The sequence below is a fragment of the Mesocricetus auratus genome, unplaced genomic scaffold (assembly GCF_017639785.1).
Source record: "Mesocricetus auratus isolate SY011 unplaced genomic scaffold, BCM_Maur_2.0 Super-Scaffold_100004, whole genome shotgun sequence".
Taxonomy (NCBI): domain Eukaryota; kingdom Metazoa; phylum Chordata; class Mammalia; order Rodentia; family Cricetidae; genus Mesocricetus; species Mesocricetus auratus.
The window spans coordinates 89,327,116-89,350,003 of NW_024429189.1; the positions used below are offsets into that span (position 1 = coordinate 89,327,116).

General features: G+C 43.7%; 1 protein-coding gene across 2 annotated transcripts in view; it reads left to right on the forward strand.

Moving 5' to 3' along the window:
• The window catches only part of Sqor (sulfide quinone oxidoreductase), a 45,226-nt gene that overhangs the window by 12,510 nt on the left and 9,828 nt on the right, over positions 1-22,888 (forward strand). For both annotated transcript variants that reach the window (XM_040746194.1, XM_040746196.1), the window contains exons 2-6: positions 5,112-5,362; positions 8,502-8,672; positions 13,625-13,678; positions 16,231-16,425; positions 17,933-18,142. In XM_040746194.1, the coding sequence (XP_040602128.1) occupies positions 5,126-5,362; positions 8,502-8,672; positions 13,625-13,678; positions 16,231-16,425; positions 17,933-18,142 (867 nt within the window). In that variant the 5' untranslated portion in view covers positions 5,112-5,125. The remainder of the gene's footprint in view (positions 1-5,111; positions 5,363-8,501; positions 8,673-13,624; positions 13,679-16,230; positions 16,426-17,932; positions 18,143-22,888) is intronic.

The following is a 22,888-nucleotide window of genomic DNA, read 5'->3' on the forward strand; positions in this document are numbered from 1 at the left end:
CATTCTGGCTGCTCACAATCAAGTAAGAGGCATGTCAAGTGACGTAAGACTAAGGACCTTTGGACACAGGCAGTCTGTACTGCTTATTTATGAAGGGCCAACTGTGAAAAGGTTGCCAGTAAGTGATGCAAGTAGAGATGTCCAGTAAGCTTTTGACTCCTCAGTCAGTGGGGGTTTTATTGTGTCCATGTGTCTATTTCCATCCTTTGAAGGAGGCACTCAATTGATTTAAGACCCCTTGGAGCATTTTTATCTAGCTTAAAAGCATGGTATCATTTAATTGTAAACTATATTGAATGTGCCACTTGCAAATGAAAGTTAAGTTAGTCTTATTTATTGATTTGTTAAAGTGTGCGTTTCACTTTATAGAATGTAGAAGTAAAGTGACTGCTTCATTCTGTAACACTGTTAGTTGAGACACTTCTTAGACTAACAGGTACACAGGTCCCAGGATGTTTTCTGGGGAGACGGAGAAATTGTGTTAGATGTATGTTCCATTCTTATTGTTACCAAGGGCTTTCCATTTCCTCTCTCAGGGTCAAGTTTGGTATTTCCTTCCTTCCCTCCCTCCTTCCCTCTTTTTCCCTTCCTTCCTTCCTTCCTTCCTTCCTTCCTTCCTCCTTCCCTCCCTCCTTCCTTCCTCCCTCCCTCTCTCCTTCCCTCTTTCTTCTTTCTTTCTTTCTTTCTTTCTTTCTTTCTTTCTTCCTTTCTTCCTTTCTTTCTTTCTTCCTTTCTTCCTTTCTTTCTTTCTTCCTTTCTTCCTTCCTTTCTTTCTTTCTTTCTTTCTTCCTTTCTTCCTTTCTTCCTTCCTTTCTTTCTTTCTTTCTTTCTTTCTTTCTTTCTTTCTTTCTTTCTTTCTCTTTCTGTATTCTGGTTGAGGTTGTGTGGCTGCCACTTCCATGACTTGTCTGATGTTCTGGTTGTTGCTTTAGGTTTGGTGTAGGTCAATACCAGGAATGCCTTTTGGCTCTGCAGTGTTTCCTGACCTGGCTTCTAACACCAAATATCTCTTTTTGCTCACCAACACCACTGCGTTATTTGATACTAATAGAGTATTTTAAAAATTAAATTGAACATTTATATTAGCACCAAGAGTTCCAGGCTCAGCCCTACAGACCATCTTCACTTCGGATTCCCCCAACAAACGGTGGCTCAAGTGATCCACACGCTTGTCTGGTTGATACAAATTCAGAACTTCCTGTGATCACCCTATAGGTCTGACAATTATCTAGAACTTCTCATGGAACTCAGGAAACCACTTACCTGGTTTATTATAAAGGGCAGAACATAAGAATGCATGAGTGGAAGGTTTTGGGATCATAGCGCTTCCATACCTTCTCTGGACTTACCACTGTCCCAGAGCCTCTGTGTTTGTAACCCTAACCAAGTTCTTGAAAGCTTATTCAGGGTTTTTATTAGACTCCACTCTCTAAACCCACTGCTTCTTCTTCCTTCTTATGGGTCAGAAGTGGGGCTCAAGGTCTCGACACTGTAATTATAATCATATTTGGCTTTTCTGGTCACCAGTTCCATGTTGAATCTAGGGGTCTTACCTTGAATCACACCAAGGCACAAAGTCAGAAAATGTTAAAGTTGCAGGAACTTTGAGCACATGCATGCACACATGTGCAAACATACTAGTATACTATAGTTCTAAAATGAGATACTAAATATTATGCTTATGAATATTTCCACTGGCTTCTTCCTAGTCTTTGATATTGGTCCAGACCTTATCTTCATTCACAATGCTGAGTGATGGCTCTGGATTCTCTGATCTCATGTTACGTGGCTAGAATCAAAAGGATGTGGAGATTTCAAGTATTTTAGGGCATGAGACATTTCCCTAATACATTTGTGGTTTTGGAACTGTGTATATTAAAGCCGAGCTGGGGCACTCGGCTGCTCATTAATGAAGTTGAAAAAGCTAGCTTGGAAGGCACTTCACTTAGCTATGCTGAGCCCAGAAATGGACTCTTGGTAAACACTGAAATTAAAATAGAAATAGCTTTCTTGGCTGAGTGAGTGAAGCATTTGTGCAAGTTTCAAAAGAATCGAGGTCAAATAACTCAAACAGGAGTGGCTGCAAACCAGAAATTTAGCTCTGCCTTCCTTTGGGTTGCCTTAAAAAACTTGAAGCAAATGAAATGAAACAGAACTCTTCCCATGGACCTAAGTTGTAGTGTGTGAACAATGGAAAACTGTTTTCCCCTTTCTGGAAATTTGTGGAAAATAATCTTTTATTCTCATTTAACATTATCATGCAGGCATTGTTTTGCTGTTGTTTCTGTTTGTTAGTTTTCCTTCCCCATGACAAAATCTGAAGTAATGCACTGGAGGGATGGTTCCCTTTGGCTCATGCTTCTTGAGGGTCCCCATAGTCTCACTGCATCAGGCTTGTGCTGAGGCAGAGTGTCAATGTGTGGCAGGGGACTGTTCACCTCATGGTGGCTAGGAAGCAGAGAGACGGGGTCTGTGTGGAGGACATATAGACCAGGATCCTGAGGTCCTCTCCAGGGCCACGCCTTCTGTTACCTAGCTTCTTCCAACTAGGTCTCACCTTCTGAGCTATCACTGCTTGCCAAGAGTGCCAAAAGGCTGAAGACCAAGCTGTCGTACCTGTGATTTTGTGGATGTTCAAGACCTAACAGGCATGTGCAATATTCATCCCAGAGGCTACATGTATCCCAGGATAGCTGTGAATGTGGCCCAACACATTCACAGATGACAACCACCTATCACAATGTCAAAAGGTCGGATACTCCTGACAAGCCATGACAGTGTTGATGCATTCTTGTTCTAAAGATCACAGATACAGGGTAACTGAGTGATCTGAGGTAGAAGTCCTGGTGCTGGATCTGTCCTCCACCTTTGGGCTGTATAACCTGGAGAGAGTCCCGGAAGTGCTATCTACCTTAGTTTGGTCACCTATAATAGATGAGGACAATAATGGTAGTCCACTCACAAGTTCAATGTTGGCAAAAAAGATACCACTGATGCCACTTACTGTCTTTTTATTGTCAAATATGTATTTAGTAGAGCATTTATAAAATAAAACCAGAAAAAATCATAATCATCAATTATTTTAAAACCCAGAAAAAGTACTTAATTCAAAGCAACATTTTGGCTATTTTTTCTCTTTAATACATACTTTGTCTTACTTTGCTGGGATAGCATATACACTTAATATGATATGATATGTTTGTTTCCCAACCTTAAGCATTTGATATATTCTTTGTACACATTAAGATTTTAAAAGATCTCATGAGCCATTGTTGTAACCATATTTTACCCAACCTTTCCTCAATATTTCACATTCAGAACATTCTCTGTCTCCATATAAAACTGAAGTGATCTGAAATCAACATCCATGGAAGCAGTCAAGGGCCAGGACTGCCCCTGGCCTGAGTGGAGTTTGTCCTAGGGTGTTATCAGTATTGATCCGCAGTCTGTTAGAAGACGGCTGCCCATGTTAGGGAAAGTATTCTGGAGGTATCGTTGTAAGACTCTTTTCTCCTTCTGTATTAGAAGCTACTTCCTTGTGCTTGATCCCAAGAAACAGAAGGCAGGGTGGAGGGATGCTGGGTGTTGCTTTCTAGAGCATTTGCATAGTTTTTAGACAGGAGGCCATAATGTATGGGCCTGCTCCACTTTCTGTGAGCCTCAGATTCAGAAGTTTGAGGAGCATTTGGCTTCACCAAAGCTCTGCAACTGAGTTAATACTGATTAAAACTGTTGTCTTTTTCCACCTCATCCTTTCCTCCTCCAGGGTTTTCCTTTCTTCCGAACTCATGGCTCAGCGTTCTCTAGCCCTGCCCCCATGCAACCTTCCTCTTTTCCGGTCTGTGGATGTGGTATAATTAAGTCATCCCCATTCAAAAGTTAGTGATGTTAGTGACTAGGAATCTTACTCCTCAGGGAATGCCTATAATTGAATAAAGGCTTCTTGGACCCTGGTTGAACTCACAGAACGGAAACTGGTAGGGACGTTTGGGGCACCATGGTACCCAAAGTCTGGATATTTAGGTCATACAAGACCAGTGCGGAAGGCCAGCTCTCGAGAAGCCTCGCTCTTCTCCCCTCTGAGGGACTGACTGCCCAGCATGGCCGCTCACCTTTCTCAGTGGAGGAGTTTCTCTGAGAGAACCTTAAGGAGGAATTGTTTGTGAAGTTGATACAATAAAAGACCGTCCAGCGGCAGGATCAGATTCTTTACATAAACCACAACTTTATGATGCCAGGCAGGACTCCTTTCATTGCTTGTATTAATCATCTGCTTGAAATTGCTCTAAGTACTGAAGGGCTTTGCTTGTACAGTAATGAGTTTGATTAAACTGCGTTTTCCTGGGTGAGCACAGCCAGGCACCTCTTGCCAGGGTGCTGAAGCCCTGAGTGCCATGATCAGAATGAACTCTGAGTGGCAGAAAATCCAACTCTTAATTGACTGTTGCTCTGCAGCAAGGTCACAGCTGCTCCCTGAGGTGAGGGCCATTACAGGTCTCTAGACCAAAGAAACATTTGGATGTGCCTGAGAGAATGGAAGACAGCTGGAGGGAAACAGATGGTAGCCTTGATGGACAAGGATGGGTAGAGACAAATGATTGGTGAGATTCTAAAGGGGGAGTGGGGCTGGAGAGATGGCTCAGCACTTAAGCACACTTCCTGCTTTTGTAGAGGTCAGAGTCCATTTCTCATCACCCATATAACAATAGCTCATATCCACCCATAAAAGAGTGACAAGCTGGTGCAACAGGTAAAGGCACTTGCTTCTCAGACTGAAGACTGAGTCGATCCTCAGGACCCACATGGTGGAAGGAGAGGGCTGACCCCCACAGGTAGTTCTCTGCCTCCACACAGGCACACATATATACACAAATAAAATACAGAAGGGCATGGATGTGTCTTTCAAACAGTCCTAGATGGCCTGATGGGCAGAAAGGAAAGAGAATGCTTAGCCATTAGGTAGCCATCAGCTTATGGTTGTCAGGAAGCTGGCTTCCCGGAAGGAAGACAGACTTCAGCAAAGACAGTAGGTATCAAATGCCAACCTCCCCTTCCTCAGGTCATAGAGTCATCTTTCCTTGGCACTCATAGTCTCTTCTGCTTCCTTTTAGCCTGATCTAGCCTGATGATGGCCCCTCTGGTTGCTGCTGTATCCAGTCCACGTGCCCGGCTCTTTGCCTGTTTCCTTAGGCTGGGCACTCAGCAGGCTGCACCTCTCCAGCTGCACACAGGAGCCTGCTGCACAGCCAAGAACCACTATGAGGTGCTGGTGCTGGGTGGGGGGAGTGGGGGAATCACCATGGCTGCGCGTATGAAGAGGAAAGTGGGAGCAGAGAATGTGGCCATTGTTGAACCCAGCGAGGTAAGTGTCCCGGGCATGCGTGAGAGCATGTATGTGCATGTGTTAGACTGTGTGGGTGCATGGTTTTTATGTCTTATGATTAATGCTTCTGGGCATAAAAAATCAGGAGGTAGTGAGGATCTGGGAAGAGTTTGGGGGAGGGAAAAGCATATGATCAGAATATATTATATGAAAAATTATTTTAAAATAATAATAAAAAAACACTGGTAGAAAGTGGAGGGTGCCCGAGAGCGAAGCAACACCTCTAAGCTTTTTGTGTCTCTTCAGTTGTAGCTCATTAGGGTCAACACAGCAAATTGCTACAATGTGCATGGTTAAAACAGCAAACACATATTCTCTCACACTTTTTGAGGATATCAGCCCCAAACTATTGACAGGGTCACACTCCCTCTGTAGGCTGGATGTGGGAGAGCAAAGGGCTTGCTCTGTTTCCCTCCTAGTTTGTAGCAGCTAGGAGCAATCCTCATCAAGCCAAGTTTGCAACAGAATCTGTCATCTTGGTCCTTGTCTTCACATGGTATCCTCTGGGTGTGTCTGTGTTGTGGGAATTTTCACCTTGGGGTATGCCAGGGTTAGGCAAAGTGTGCCCCATCCTCCTACAGTCCCAACAATAAGCCAAAGTTTGACTGAAGACACCAATGGGTTTCCTAGGGTTGCTTACAGAGCACAGGGGAGGGGTTTGGGGCAGAAGAATAGGTGATTCTGAAGCAGCCTCCCAGGAAGGTCTACATTCATCATGGATGGCGACTGCCCTGTGGCTGTGTATTATAGAGCCCCTCCCTAGTGCTTACACACCTGTATACTCTAACCTCTTCCTGTGATCCCGACAGCCACATGCAATGAGGGCAGAGCTGTATACAACTGGGTGGGTAGAGTGGCAGGATACTCAGCTTAGAGGCCCATGACCCTCCCCATCCCTTTATTCTACGAGGGAAGCAACAAACCCGGTTGTGATGGTCTTGCTGACACCCTGAAGGTGGAGGCAATATGGCACAAGGATAGTCCTGTACAATATTGTCACTAGGTGTACATAAAACCTTCTTATAAGAACACAATTTAAAGGATCTATGGTGCCCCTTATTCAAGTATGATCTCATCTTAACATTACCAATTCTGTTTTCAAGTATAGTCACTGTCAGCTGAACTGGGCTTTGAATACAGACATGTTTTAGAAGACCTACTTCAGCTCATGATACCCTCCCACCCCAACCTCTGTCCAGAGGAAAATCAGTGGCCATGTTCTTTCCCATATCTGTGCCTTCCTGGAGTGAAGGGGTGATGAAACCTGGGCAAGAACACCCCAGGAAAGCTGTCTATGGGCTTGAGAAAGTTGGGTCAAAGGGATTATAACTATCATGGAGAGAGCAGGTGTTTGGTCTGAGGGGGAGATCAAGTGACATATTGTTCCCCTGAAACAATTAAAATTACAGAAGCTTCAGAGAAATAGTCAAGAGTTTTGGTGGTTTGTTTAATGTTTCCCCAAGGAGGAGCTAGATAAGGGCTACCTGGGATCTGCACCCATGGCAGAAGAAAGTCAAGTGGGCTCGGTGCCTGTTTTGAAGTGGGTGGGTAGGACAAGAAAGTCATGTTCCTGCTTTGTTAGGGAATGAGACTTCCCCAGGACATGATATAGCCATTTCACCCCAGGAAGACCACCTCAAATGACAGTGGCCTGAGGGCTGTATCAGCTGGTCGTCTTCTCTGGTGCATACTGTATTATGACTGACCCATAGTGGGTCTCCCACTGGTGCTGTTCTGGGAGCTGAGCAGTCATTTCTCCCACTAAAATTCTCACCAGGTCTGACCCTGCTTAGCTTCCAAGATCAGACAGGATCATGTGCCTTAGGGATGGATTGGCTGTAGGTTGGGCAGTTGTCTCTGTCCTGCCCTGTGAGAAAGCACTTGTGGGGTCTTTCTTGAAAGAGCTGGTCATGCTCAGGCTTGGGACGCCTGCTGTGCCTGATTGCAGAAGCTGATGTTTGTAGACTGAAGAAACCCTTGAGCTAGTGTTATTGTTCTACTTTCTGTTCAAGATGGACTCAAATTGATGAGCTCTCACAGCTGGAAACCTCTGGCCTCCTCTTTCAGCATCACAATGATTATTGACCTGAGGAAGGTTACAAACTATTCTTCTCTCCCCCTTACCACCCCCTGAGTTCTAGGCTGCTCTAGTCAGCCACACTGGCCAAAATGCCAGAAGCATTTTGGCAATATGAGGAGTTTTTGGTTTCTTGATCTACCCACAGGCCATTAAATTAACCAGCCCTTTGTCCTGAGCCCAGAACTCTCACAATTAATGTAGATTAAGAATAGGTTAGGCTATCTAAAGAAAGAGTACTACAGAAGACCATGAGAATCCACTTGAGTTTTGTTTTGTGGAGAAGGGTATGGTACCTATTGGCTTTGGCTGTAGAATCCCTGAGAAAGGAAAAGACAGATATCTCAGAAACATCTAGAGTCCTTTGTGGGAACATAGTTTGCAGTTAGTGAAGTTTTGATGGGCCCCAGAAATGACAGGGAGCTTTCTAGACTTGCCATAATCTTCGAATTCTTTGAAGGAACCATGTTATTTGCTTCTGGACTTAATTTTCCTTACTATTATACACATAAGTTATGCATATAAATAGATATTTATGTTATCTGTTTATATTTCATATATATAATACATACAGAATAAACACCAAGTCAGGTGTTAGTATTAAGAAATTCTGGCAGTCAGGCTTTGGTGGCACACGCCTTTAATCCCAGCACTCGGGAGGCAGAGGCAGGCGGTCTCTGTGAGTTCAAGGCCAGCCTGGTCTACAGAGTGAGTTCCTGGATAGCATTCAAAACAATACAGAGAAACCCTGTCTTGAAAAACCAAAAAAAAAAAAATTGTGGCTAACTCAGTGGTCATTAAAAATAGCTTATTTTGTTGTTGTTGTTGTTGTTAGTCTTGGAAATACTCTTGATTGGTGATCTTCCAGAGTTAATGTATTAGAAGATACAACAATGTAGAATTAACCCTCCATGGGCTTCCCTGTACAATGCTTTAAGGGCCAGGAGGGACTAAATGAGAGTCTAGTTGAAATAACTTAAACTAAGACTCTTTAGATAAAGCTCAAATGGAAACAAACCTCATTAATACTTTGTTTCTCAGAGACATTTCTATCAGCCAATATGGACATTAGTGGGCGCCGGCGCCAAACCGTTGTCCTTATCAGGCCGTTCCACGGCGAGTGTAATTCCATCTGGTGTGGCGTGGATTCAAGACAGAGTGGCAGAGCTGAACCCAGACAAGAACTGTATCCGCACGGACAACGGGAAAGAGGTAACCATCATAGCTGTGTGCTTTCTTGTCATCTGAGGGTGGCAGAACCATCCTCAAGCCACATGCTCTCGTGGTAGAAGATGGTATAGATGCCTGTGTTTGTATTTCTATCTCTGTGTCGAAGCTGCAAAAAAAAAAAAAAAAAAAAAAAAAAGGTAGCCGTGTGTAGGAAATGGAAGCTAGGTGGAAGGATTGAGTGGTTTTGAATTAATAAACAAACAAGTATTTGTTGAACACCCACTGTGTAATACAGTGGACCTCACTGACTAGTATGGTCTTGGGACTGAATTTTTGTTGAACAAATGCTATTTCTACATGTTAAAACAGCAGTTGCATTTCCCCCTCTCTTTTGAAGTAAGCTAGCATCTCTAGCTGACATCTGGCTTTCCATAGGCGGGGAGTATTGGGAAACAAGCACAGCAGTTACAGTGAGGACATTCTTCCAGACAGTTAGGGGAGTCCTGTGACTAAGGGTTGTCCCAGCACGCAGGGGGAAGTGATGTTGCCAGAGATGAGGCTCAGAAGTGCTTAGCACTATTTAGAAGTTACTTTGTACCCTAGACCCACAGGTTATTCAATAACTGTTTCCTCCATACTTGATGGAGCAGTTGAAGCACAATGGTGAGACCATAGGCTCAGTATCCAGTTGCAGTTTCACGTTCCCTATCTTGCTTCTGAGCCCAGAACAGCAGCTGCCGGTTGGTTCTCCAGGGAACTCACCCTTGCCACAGACCCCTTCCAGAGTTCCCTTAGCACAGAGCCCATGATGCTTTATGGAAGTGGGCGTGTTACACAAAAGCTGTGCCCTCCCACACTTCACAGAATACCCCTAGAGGATAAAAGCTGTATCTTCTCCGTGTAGTCCTAAAACTACCAATGCTTGCTGGATGAGTAGATATACAGGCAAACACTTTCAGTTGCTTGTGAAAACTAGAGTTTTATCAAAGTAGACAGATAACAAATCTATCCTGATCTGTATTCTGTGCCATTCAGAGTCAACACCTTGACATTCTTAGTTTTGTAGGAAATTCAGCCATTGAAAGACATGAGAAGTGACAGGAGGCCTTGGGTCTGGGATGATGCTCTTAAGGGAAAACACTGTAATGGAAAGATATTTCTCTCTACACATACCTTTGTGGCTTTATCAAAGTGTAATATCAATTACTTGTAAGGACTGGGCATAGACAGACTTATGGGAAGAAGGTCATTAAGAAAGAATAAAGCCCAGCTAGACAGAAAACAAAAAAAACTCCTCAAAGCCAGTTGACCCAAACCCTAAGGAGCTGCAAAGCTTGTAGTCACGGCTTTTGAGCAATTGCAGAGAACAGCGTAGACCTTGCCAGAAGGCCTAATATGGACAAGTATCCTCATTTCGTACATGGTTTTGGGGTGTGGACAGGGTAAGGGATCAGTAGCTAATCCCCTTGCGAAACTCCAGACTCACCTACTAAATAAATGCCACATAGTAATTTAGAAATAGAATTGTGCCAACAAAGGTTCAAAGATGACAAACCTGGCTTCAGTGACTAAGCAATCCTGTCTCACAGTGAACTAAGCAATCCTGGCTCACAGTGGACATGCAGCCCATATTTCCATTCCCCTTTTAATGTTCTTGATGAAACGGTAGCAACACTTGTTGATCATGCACCTGTGCAAAGCACTGCTCTAAGTGCTTTACAGGTTCCCGCCCACCGAGTGCTCAGAGCAGCTCAACAAGGTAGGCTCCGTTCTCCTTTCACAAGTGAAGAACCCAAGACCTGGCTTCCTTACAAGCATTGACTGCACACCTTTTATGTCCTTGACGTTATTCTGGAGACTGAGCATACAATGATGAGCAAGACAGCAAGATCTCCTTCTGGATATCAGTCTAATGGGAAAGATGAGGGTTTCAGAAAATTATACAAGAAATTGCTAAGCCACAGAATGCCAAGAGGGAGCCAATCAGGTTTGTCAGATCAAGAGAGTGATCCTTGCTAAGTTAGAGTGTGAGCGGGCATTACTTAGGGTTAGAGGTAGGAGCAACATGCACATGCCTTGGGGAAAGAAGGAAGCTGAGGCATTGGAGGAAACAGCTGCCAGTGTGGATGTCGTAGGAGGGGTAGGAAGGGAAGCACTGAAGTTCAGAGAAGAGTTAAAGCTTGTGGTCTAGGAAGCAGACTCCTGAGGCCCGAGTGTCGGAGGCACAGTCTAGGTCACAGCAATGACTACAAGTCCATTTCCATCTAGTGTCTATGGCAGGAGAAGGTAAACCAAGAATAGAATAATTTGGTAAATTGACTCATGTTTGCTAAAGAACACTGATTAATTTATGCAATCTGAAGAAACTCTCTAGGGACATGTTACAGAATTAAAACTTGAACTTAAATGAGCTCATCTGTGGTGAAAATTACTAACTGGGTGACAAGAATCATAAATCCAAGACTCAGGCATAGTGGGAGGATAAACTAAAGCCAACTAGATACCTCCCAGGAGATGTTATGTTCCGATTCCTGATGCTGTCAGCTTATGCTGTACTCTGCTCACTGAAGTCCCAGAAGAACATCCTACCAGAGTCACCAACTTCTTCCCTAACCTCGAAACAAGACCCTCCAGTTTCCTCAAGTTTCTGGTCTTAGAAGTCACAAATGGTACATGGTCAGAACACCTACTGCTTCTCTGTAGAGGGGTTCATCTCAAGAGATGTGAAAACTTATAGTCCTCAAGATAATGAACCCCTCTACAGAGACATCAAGGAATTCCTGGATATCCAAGGGGTCTACTCAATGAGACAGGCCTGGTTGTACCAAGGAGCCAGGTCTGGTATTAGGGAGAAGCCTCTTGACATATGAGCAAAAGGCTGCTAGGTAAACAAGCTATGCGCAGATGAGTACATGTTTACTTATATGTACTTGTATGTATGCCTTTCTGCAAGGTAAAAAAAGGCAGACTGATGTAGCAGAGGGTTGTGTAGGAAGGACTGAGAGTTATGAATTGATCTTGAACTCAACATGAATTAGTACTGTGCTGACTGTCACTGAAAAAGGCAAACACAGCACCTAACTGTGGGAGAGAATAGTCCTCCTGATTCTAACCCTTCTCCCTGGCACCTTGCTCATGATAACATTAATAACTCAAATGATATTCCAAGTAGGGCATCACCCCATATCCCTCTTGTCACTTTCTGTGCCTTTCAATAGCTGGCTCCCTTATGGAACCAAGAATGTCCAGGTGTCGACTCTCTGTGGGAGAAGAGCATACAGATCTGGTTGTTTTTGTTTTCTGTTAACTTCGATAAACTATTTTTTTTAATGAAACTAAAACTGTTCCTCCATATATTTACTCATCCAAAGCATTGCTGGCTCCTTGCTAGGTTCTAGGACAAGGAGAGATTCAATCTTTATCCTCTAGAAGTGATCTATGGGGGAGGGCATGGTTCTGTGTAACATGCCTACTGCCATAAAGCATCATGGGCTCTGTGCTAAGGAAGCTCTGGGAGGGGCCTGTGGCAAGGGTGAGATGCACAGGGAAGCCTGGGCACTCTGGAGCTAAGTCTCCTGTGTGGTAATGTCTTCAACAACTGCTAGACTCCCCAGATAGAGTGGAACATTCAGGTCTGGGCGTCCACTCTTTTCAACTGGGGCTTGTTCGGCTTACTGCCTGTTCTTCCTCATTTAATCTGAGATCATGGGAATTCCCACCCATGTCTCCTTGCTGGACTCCTGATTCTTATTTGAGTGTTTTCTGGTTTATCTCTTTTCATGAGATGTTCTTATACTGTGCTCCCTCTTAGAGTTTCTCGTGCCAATGTGTCTTCCCCTTGATCCTAAACATACATGTCCATTACCGGACCATTGTCTTCAGCATCCATTTGAATCTTTAAACATAAACAATTGTGTAACATCCTTTTAGTGACCTTCGAAGAAGTTTCCCAATTATGATATTGGTTCAGTTCATATTGCAGATCAGAGTCATATGTTGCCCATAGATCTAAAAGGGATTGACTGTTTTTTGAGATTAGAAAGCTTTGCACAAAAGATTATAACTTCTTTGTCATTCTCCAGTGTGTAAAGTTATAGGCATCCCAAGCTCTTGGAGGCCAAGCACAGGAATCTTGTTTTTGTTTTTTTTTAAATTTTTAAAATTTAAATTAGAAAAAGCCTGCTTTATATGTCAATCCCAGCTCCCTCTCCCTCCCCTCCTCCCCTGTCCCCCACCAGTCCCCATTCCAGGGAGGGTGAGGCACTCCATGAGGGATATCCAAAGTCTGTCATATCATCTGGGTCAGGGCCCAGTCCCTCCCCCATGTGTCCAGGCTGACAGCATATCCTTCCATGTGGAATGGGCTCCCAAAGTCCATTCGCACCTCAGGGATAAATACTGGTCCACTACCAGAGGCCTCATAGATTGCAGTGGCCTCTTCACTGACATCCACATTCAGGAGGTCTGGATAAACCCTATGCTGGCCTCTCAGGCATCAGTCTGGGGTCCATGAGCTTCCCCTTGTTCAGGTCAGCTGCTTCTGTGGGCTTCACCAGCCCAGTCTTGACCCCCTTGCCCATCATTCCTCCCTCTCTGCAACTGGGTTCCAGGAGTTCAGTTCAGTGTTTAGCTGTGGGTGTCTGCCTCTGCTTCCATCAGCCACTGGATGAAGGTTCTAGGATGGCATATAAGTTATCAATCTCATTATAGGGGAAGGACATTTAAGGTAGCCTCTCTACTATTGCTTAGATTGCCAGTTGGTGCCATCCTTGTAGATCTCTGGAAATCTCCCTAGAGGCACAGGAAGTTTGAGATATGAGGTTACAGAAGAAGAAGGATGGTCAACTGTAGTGTGAATCCACCCCTGTCTACCCTGCCCACTACCATCCACTTGGAAGCATTCACCTTGACAAATGGAGGCATGGTGCTGAATTTTGAGCATTGGTCTAAAACTATATATACATATTTAACTATATTTTTTACATGTGTTGTAGATCTCCTACAAATATCTTATCATCGCTCTTGGAATCCAGCTGGACTATGAGAAGGTACAATCTTCAGTTGTTGCTGTGTTATACACTCTAATTTATGCTAAGAAAAAACTAAAACACTGTATTCTTGTATATTCATTTGTAATAGGGAAATGATAAATGGTTCTAAGATATTGTCCCCCCACCAAGCCTAGCTTGTTTCTTAGAGACCTTTTAATGATTGCAAAAAACTTCTCTAAGATTCTGTGAATGATAACAATGTGCTTTAGCTTTAAAGTTTAAGCACAATTCACTATGCCTATGTTGTAATTGTGTTTCTTGCAGAAACAAGCACTCACAGGAAGCTGGCCTTGTTACATAGGGCTGGGCTGGCCCTATAACAGCACTGGCTTTCCCTTGCAAAGCAGATCTAGTTTGAATTCTTAAGCAGACTGTAACAGCAGAACACAACAGTTAGTTCAACAGACTCTGGATGCCTCTTTAGGGGTTGTTGCATAGATACTTGAGTGTTTGAGGTATGAAGTGACCAACATAATATAAATGTGACCTAGAACCTTCTCAAGTGTGTTTTCAGCAAGCAAGGGAGTTACATGAAATTGTGAGATTCAAGCGGATTTTGCTAAAACCCACTAGAGTAATTATTTGTTGTTAGGATTCCCAGGAGCTTGTTGGGGACTTTTGAAGCAGTGAGACAAATAGTTGCAGTATATGAAGCCTGCTGCTAACACAGGCTGCGGATATGTGATCTCGTTTTGGGGCGTGTTTAGATGTGAAAAATCATGGCATGCCTGGGGAAGGGTAGTGAAAATGTGTTGAGATATGTTACATGAAAGTTCTCTAGTGGCCTTCTTGCCTTGTGAGGCGAGTGGAAGAAGGCAGGATTGAGAGTGCCCTCTTCTAGCAAACTAAGGAACAACAGTATTTAAAGGCAGTCATACTATGGGATTCCTGCTACCCATCAAGAGAGATGCTGGAGACTGATAGTGATCCTTTACAGCTTCTGGTGAGGAAGGTATTTTCCTCCTTTTCACAGATGAGTAAACTGAGGCTAAGGAAATATAACTTAATCGTGGCTAGCTCACAACCAGGTACTCTTTGGCTGTAAATTCTAGAAAACTTCTCAAATGAACGTAAAGCAGTAAAGAAGGCAACCATTTGCAGATATGAGATCCCTGTGGAGCCCTAGGCAGGAATGGGATGTCTCTGGCAGGCTGGATCTTCACTCTGTCTGTGGGATGTATGGGCCTCTCATGCTTGACGGCCCCTTGTCTCTTCTCTGCCAGCTTCACTGAGTGTCTTCAGCATGGTGTCCTACTCATTCATTGATCTGTCATGTGACAGACAGGATAGGACTCAGCTCCCTGGAAATTTCATTTGCTCTCTTCCCCGAAGCTCATGTGTCCCCTCCCTGCTCCCTTCTCTCGGCCTCAGAGTTTCCTGAAAGCAACTCTTACTGATGAGGGAGCATGCGCCACACCTCGCCACACAGAACTTCCTGGAAGGAATTTGGTTGTCAGGTTATGGCACCCTTTCTCTTAACAGTGGCTTTTTAAGTACAAGGTAACTTACACAGAGTCACAGCCCTGCTTAGTAGGAAAGGTGGGACAGAACCAGATCTTTCCAAAGTCCATGCGCTTAATGCCTTACTTTACTGCTTCACCAAGAGTTGGATCTGTACATTCAGTCTTACTGACATCACAGATGGATGGCCCTTGGTCCTGCCTAGCTTCTCAGGAAGGCAAGTGGTTCTCCGGAAGGCAGTTGTGACTGGTGTCCTGACTTCACTCTGGAGGTGGGAAGAACTGTGTTCCAAGTGCAGCCTCATGTCCAGGGAGGTGGGGTTGAGTTCTCCAAGGCTGAGCCCATTCTGCAGCCTGGCAGGAGACTTTAGGGGCCATGACTGTGGTCTGTGCCTCTCATTTGCTTGTCTGCTCCTTGTGTGAGTACAGGGCATTGATGCCACTGTAATGTCTGAAGGGTTGTAGGCAAAACACAAGGGCTTTAAAGCACTGTGGCAATTTTTGTTTTTGTTTTTTTAAATCTGTAATTTTGCTTTCATCTCCAATAAATGGCAAATTTATATGTAGAACAAAAAGTGCTTCAAAGTAAGCCTCTTTATTTTTTACTGTTGTACTTATTTCTTTTTAATTTTGTTAATGAACATGCATAATAATGGGTTTCATTAAGATGTCTTTGTGTATCTTTTCATATCCTGCCTCACATTAGTTAGTAGGCTCCCTCCTCTCCTTAAATATTCCCTCCTTAGGCTTTCGTGTCCTGTGTATTCATTACTACCCCCTCCCTCCCCTCTCTTATGACCTCTTCCTTTCCTCTTATGCTTTCTTTTCCAATTCCTTCTTGTATGTGTGCACACACACACACACACAGGTGTAAATATAAATCTAGAATATGCATATGAGAAAAATATGGTATTTGCTTTCTGAGTTTGGTGTATTTTGCTTAATATAATGACCTACAGTTATATTAATTTTTCTACAAATGTCATGATTTAATTTTTCTTCATAGCTGAGTAAAATTTCATTATCTATTTATCTCATACTTTTTAATCCATCTTTTGAAAAGACACATTCCCGTGTGTTTGGTTGCAGATTAAAGGACTACCTGAAGGTTTTGCTTATCCCAAAATAGGGTCCAATTATTCAGTGAAGACAGTAGAGAAGACATGGAAAGCCCTGCAGGACTTCAAGCAGGGCAATGCGGTTTTCACCTTCCCAAACACTCCAGTAAAGTGTGCTGGCGCCCCCCAGAAGATCATGTACCTATCAGAAGCCTACCTCAGGAAGGTGTGTCTCCTCTCCAGGACAGAGATGGCAAGGGCAGGTGCCACCAATTGAACACCTGCCACAAGTCCACTGTCATCCCTGTCATCCGACCTTCACGCTTCTAGAAGTTTATTCCACATGTTCACTGTTGCATAGCTGCAAGTGGGAGAGACCACTCATCATGCACGTTCACTTGTAAAGCTGTTCTCATAAACTAGAAGAGGTTTTCTATAGATTTAAAATATATGGTGACAATCATACTGTGTATAATACAAAGTATTCCATGTTATTAATAGTCCTTGTGTCATACTTTAAAACTGAGTATAAAAGTCCACTGGCAAACTAGCTTAGAGATTGTTTAAATACTTTAATATCTGTTAGACAATTAATTATAAATTACACACACAAACACACACATATAGGCTCTCAATTGCTTTCAGTCAGTCTCAGTGTTATGAGCATTTTCTGGCTTTTGATACATGTATTTACAAATAGGCAAAATGCCAATTTTAAAGCGAAAAATGTTCTTATGGAATTTCAGAGATTTTGGAAACAGGCTTTTTTTTCCCCCAAGACAGGGTTTCTCTATGTAGCTTTGGAGCCTATCTTGGCACTTGCTCTGTATAGACTAGGCTGGCCTTGAACTCACAGAGATCCGCCTGCCTTTGCCTCCCGAGTGCTGGGATTAAAGGCGTGCGCCACCGACACCTGGTTGGAAAGATATTTTAAAACATTTTTTTGTAATGAGGGTCAGGGAGGTTTGCCCAATCACCTGTGTGAGAGCAGATGATGGCCAGTGGAGTACTCCTGGCATCGGGTAGTGGGGGTCTTTCCCAGTGGAGTACTCCTGGCATCGGGTAGTGGGGGTCTTTCCCAGTGGAGTACTCCTGGCATCGGGTAGTGGGGGTCTTTCTGCCCTCTCTGACATTTACTGAGACATGGCATTTCGCTCACTGAGGCATGTTTTGGTTGGAGCCATGGCAGAACCCAAGACAACTTGTGCTTTTATAAAAGGACTGACTGAGTTGGGTGGTAGATGGCACATGCCTTTATTCCCATCAGTCGGGCGGCAGAGGCAGGTGGATCTCTGTGAGTTCGAGACCAGCCTGGTCTACAAGGGTTAGTTGCAGGGCACCCTCCAAAGCCACAGAGAAACCCTGTCTCCCAAAACAAAACAAAAACAAACAAACAAACAAATAAAAAAGGGAGAAAGGGAGGGGACTGCTTGAGGATTGTAGTCTTTGTTCTTGGAGCCTGGCTGTGGGCATGGGCTCCCCTGAGCTCTGTAAACTGCAGTGATCCTGTGAGGTGAGGAGCTATGAGACAGCCTCAGTGAACTCCTGATGCTGAGGAAGTTCATTCCAGATCGTAGCGGTTGGGACAGTTGTTTGAAGTTCTACCAACATAACTTCTGATAAGCTGACAAAATCTCTACTCAGGGTTTTAATTCTGGTCTGGATGAAAAAAAGGAATGAAAAACAAAAGGGTGGCTGGAGTTCACCTGACTTTTCTCTTTCTATTTTCTTAGACTGGAAAGCGACCCAAGGCTAATATCATCTTCAACACGGCTCTTGGAACAATTTTTGGGGTTAAGAAGTACGCAACTGCCTTGCAGAAGATTATCAAGGAAAGGGACCTCACTGTCAACTATAAGCACAATCTTATTGAGGTCCGAGCTGACAAACAGGAGGCTGTTTTTGAGAACCTGGACAAGCCTGGGGAAATAAAAGTGATTCAGGTGAGTGGCAGGTTAAGCTGGATGCTTGGGGCTTTATGGGCTGCTCTGAGCAGGAGCTGCAGGAGACTCAGTGGCACCTCCTCCTGCCTCACAACTTGCTGGGGAAGGCTAGGGCAAGAGGGGTACTGAAGAGGCAAGAGGGGAGAGACTGTCAGCAGGGAGTGGAGAGGGCTTAACTGCAGGGTCAAGACTTTTTTTTTTGCCTTATTTCTTTAACTCCTTTTCTGACACGAAACTATTTCTCTTGAGTCTTTAATTGCCTAGAGAGTTTAGGGAGGGCTTCCTCAAATGCAAGACCCTGTGATTGTGTCAACCTTCGCTGTGTGAGAAACAGCCCTGCTTGTGAACAGCAAGGAAGTTGTGGGGCACTCAAGCAAGACAGGAGTGTTTTTCATCAGTGGAAGATGCTGTTTTTATGCATCTTTCACTTGTGCAAACACTCGGCCCTTAAATTCTTTCTCAAGAGACTTGGTAGAGCCACCAGCCTCCTTGGGAAGATTCTTGCATGTGTTGTGTGCTCTTAGTCATCTGTTTCCTTTCTCGAAAAGTGGGAGTACTACCTTAGTAGAGGAATTATGAAGATTAAGCACAAGACGCAATGGTGTTGGAGAGTACTTGTTCACAGCATTCTGGCAGGAGCTAACAGCAGTGAGAAAGCATGGCACACCCATGTGACACGCTCACATCGTATCCTGTGTTTAATGACGGAGCGTCCATAAGAAGGAATTTTGAATGAACCAGAGATTAGTTTACTAGACATCAAATATTTAAATTTGAGTCTTTTTAGCTTAAGTTTTTTTTTTTAAATCCACTGCACCCATTTTTCTTTCTTAAACAATACATTAAATATCATTAAAACGTTACTAATGGCTTAGGGGCATACTTTTAAAATCCTTTATTTGGAAATATCCTCAAGCTTGGAGGAGTTATAAAAACAAAAATGGCAGAAATAAAATTGTGTTCGCCTTTAGCTAGATTCATATTCAGAATTTTACAGCAGTTGCTTTGGCTTTATTATTTGATTCTCCCTCAATCTCTATTTCTGTTAATTTTCCCAAATATTGGTTGCATTCATCAAGCACTATTCTCCTTATCTCTAGATAAGTTCCTTAGGTAAGGGTACTTCCTAAAAATGTAGTTAATCAGCTTAGTAAATTTGGCACACATATGCTATTTTTATCTACTACCTGTATCCAATTTTGTTGAATGACCCAATAGCTTCTACAATGTTCTTCCATCTCTAGCACAGTTAGTTGGATTTCTCTTAGCCTCCTTTAATCTGGGGCATTTCCACAGTTTTCCTTTATCTTCTATGGCTCTGGCATTGTGGAACAATAAAACCTTCTCAGAAGCCTTCCTCACATCTAGTGGTGAGTTTCGCTTTGCGAGCAGTGCACAAGTAACCCGATGGTCCCGGAACTGCATTTGCCATTATACAGGCTCCTCATTGGCGGTTTGCTCCTGTCTCCATCCCAGACATAGTCTAGTTTCTCCATTGAATTATTCTTTCCCCTTTGCTAATAAGAAAGTCTAAAGAGACATTTTCAGGTCGTGCATACACTCCATTCTTTAAATTACCCCAGTAAGCGCTTGGCATTTTATCAGCAAGTGCCTTTCCTTTTGTACTTATCAATTAGTTACTGGCATGAATTCATGGATGCTCATTTTCTCCAATGCTTTAGTATTCACTAATGCTTTTATGATTACTTTTGTAGTAAGATTGCCCCAGATTTGGTCAGAGCCTCTTCAAGCTAGCTTCTGTGTCTTTGGGACACATTTCTTTCTTTTGCCCGGCACTTCTGTGCTGTCTGTTGTTATACCTCATCCCTGCTCACGTGGTTTTGTCTCCTCCGGATCAGGGTCCTCCCCTTGAACAGCACTGGTGCAGCTGTGTGCTAAGGGTCCCTGGAGGTCGTAGGGCTGCTAGTTACCATTTAGCACAAGGACCTCTGCTCTTTGTGGTTGGTGTTGGTTTTTGCTTTCCAGTTTTCCAGGCTGTCAGGAAGTTGTGAGTTTTGGAAGGTCCTCTTACCTTCAGGTTTTAATTAAATCTTGCTGTTCTGGATTTGTGTGTGTGTGTGTGTGTGTGTGTGTGTGTGTGTGTGTGTGTGTGTGTGTGTGTGTTTCCTGGAGAACAAGTGAGCCGTTTTTGAATTTCATGCAAGTAGAAGTGAATGGGCTGTGAGTGACTGACTGCCCAAAGCAAATGCCTGTGAGAAAAGTGTGACCTTGAACGAAGGAAACAAACGTTGCGATTTTTTTAAGAATCTGGTTTCTAGCTCCACTCTGGGGAGTTGAGGCTGCAGGTAGAGACCTGGTTGAATGAGTGGATGCTTTCTTTTCTTTTTCTTTTAATTTTAAAAAATTGAATCTAAATTAGAAACAAGTTTGCTTCACATGTCAAACCCAGCTCCCTCTCCCTCCCCTCCTCTCCTACCCCCTTTCAACCCTCCCCCAACTCCTCCTCCAATCCCCACTCCACTCTCCAAGGATGGTGAGGCCCTTCATGGGGGATCTCCAAAGTCTGTCATATGATCTGGGGCAGGGCCTAGGCCCTCCCAGATGTGTCCAGGTGGAGACAGCATCCCTCAATGTGGAATGGGCTCCCAAAGTCCATCTGGATGACAGGGCTAAATGCTGATATATTGCCTGAGGCCCCAAAGTATGCGGAGGCCTCCTCACTGACACTCATGTTCAGGGGGTCTGGATCAGTCCCTTGCTGGCCTCTCAGCCATCAGTCTGAGGTCTATGAGCTCCCTCTTGTTCATGTCAGCTGTTTCTGTGGGTTTCCCCCTCCAAGTCATAACCCCTTTGCTCATCACTCTTCCCTATCTGCAACTGGGTTCCAGGAGTTCAGTTCAGTGTTTAGCTGTGGGTGTCTGCCTCTGCTTCCTTCAGCCACTGGATGAAGGCTCTAGGGTGGCTTACAAGGATCGTCAATCACCTTATCAGGGAAAGGCATTTAAGGTAGCCTCTCTAGTATTGGTTAGATTGCCAGCTGGTGTCATCCTTGTAGGCCTCTGGACATCTCACTAGTGCCAGATCTCTCTTCAAACCTATAATGGCTCCTTCTATTATGGTATCTCTCATCCTGCTGTCCTCTATTCTTCCTCCTACTCAACTGTCCTGCTCCCCCATGTCTTCCTCTCCCCTACTCTTCACCCCTTTCTTTGTCTCAGCTTCCTCACCCCACCCCATCCTCCCACCCCCATGCTCTCAATCCCCTCAGAAGATTCTGTCCTGTTCCCCTTCTCTGGGTTACCATGCATATCTCTCTTAGGGTCCTCCCTGTTTTCCAGACTCTCTAGCTGGAAATTGTAGGCTGGCACTCCCCTGTTTCAGGCCTAAAATCCATATATGAGTGAGTACATACCATGTTTGTCTTTTTGTGACTGGGTTACCTCACTCCACTCAGGATGGTTTCTTCTAGTGCCATCCATTTGCCTGCGAATTTCAAGATTCCATTGTGTTTTTTTCCGCTGAGTAGTATTCCATTGTGTAAATGTACCACATTTTCTCTATTCACACTCTTCAGTTGATGGGCATCTAGGTTGCTTCCAGGTTCTGGCTATTACAAACAATGATGCTATGAACATAGTTGAACAGATGTCCTTGTTGTGTGAATGTGCATCTTTTGGGTATATGCTTAAGAGTGGAATTGCTGGGTCTTGTGGTAGGCTGATTCGCATTTTTCTGAGGAATCTCCATACTGATTTCCAAAGTGGTTATATGAGTTGGCATTCCCACCAGCAGTGGAGAAGTGTTCCCCTCTCTCCACATCCTCTCCAGCATAAATTGTCATTGGTGTTTTTGATTTTAGCTATCTGACAGGAGTAAGATGGTATCTCAGAGTTGTTTTGATTTTCATTTCCCTGATGGCTAAGGATGTTGAGCACTTTCTCAAGTGTCTCTCAGCCTTTTAAAACTCCTGTATTGAGAATTCTCCATTTAGTTCTGTGTCTCACTTTCTAATTGGATCCTTTAGTGTTTTGGGACTTGCTTCTTGAATTCTTTGCAAATTTTGGAGATCAGCCCGATGACAGATGTGGGGTTAGTGCATATCTTTTCCCATTCTGTGGGTTGCCTTTTTGTCTTGTTGACTGTGTCCTTTGCCTTACGGAATTTTCTCAGTTTCAGGAGGTCCCAATTATTAATTATCAATCTCAGTGTCTGCGCTACTGGTGTTATATTCAGGAAGCAGTCTCCTGTACCAGTTCATTCAAGGGTACTTCCCACTTTCTCCTTTAAGAGTTTCAGTGTGGCTGGATTTATGTTGAGGATTTTGATTCATTTGGACTTAAGTTTTGTGCATGGCAATAGACATGGCTCTATCTGCATGCCAGCGTCCAGTTATGCCAGCACCATTTGTTGAAGATGCTGTCTTTTTTCCATTGTATAATTTTAGCTTCTTTGTCAAAAATCAAGTGTTTTTAGGTGTGTGGGTTAGTATCAGGGTTTTCAATTTGATTTTATTGGTCTACTTGTCTATTTTTGTGCCAATACCAAGCTGCTTTCAAGACTATAGCTCTATAATAGAGCTTGAAGTCAGGGATGGTTATGCCTCCGGAAATTCCTTTACTGTACAGGGTTGTTTTGGCTATTCTGGGTCTTTTGTTTTTCCATATAAAGCTGTGTATTATTCTTGCAAGGTCTGTGAAGAATTGTGCATATATTTTGATGGGGATTGCATTGAATCTGTAGATTGCTTTTGGCAAGATTGCCATTTTTACTATTCCAAGAGCATGG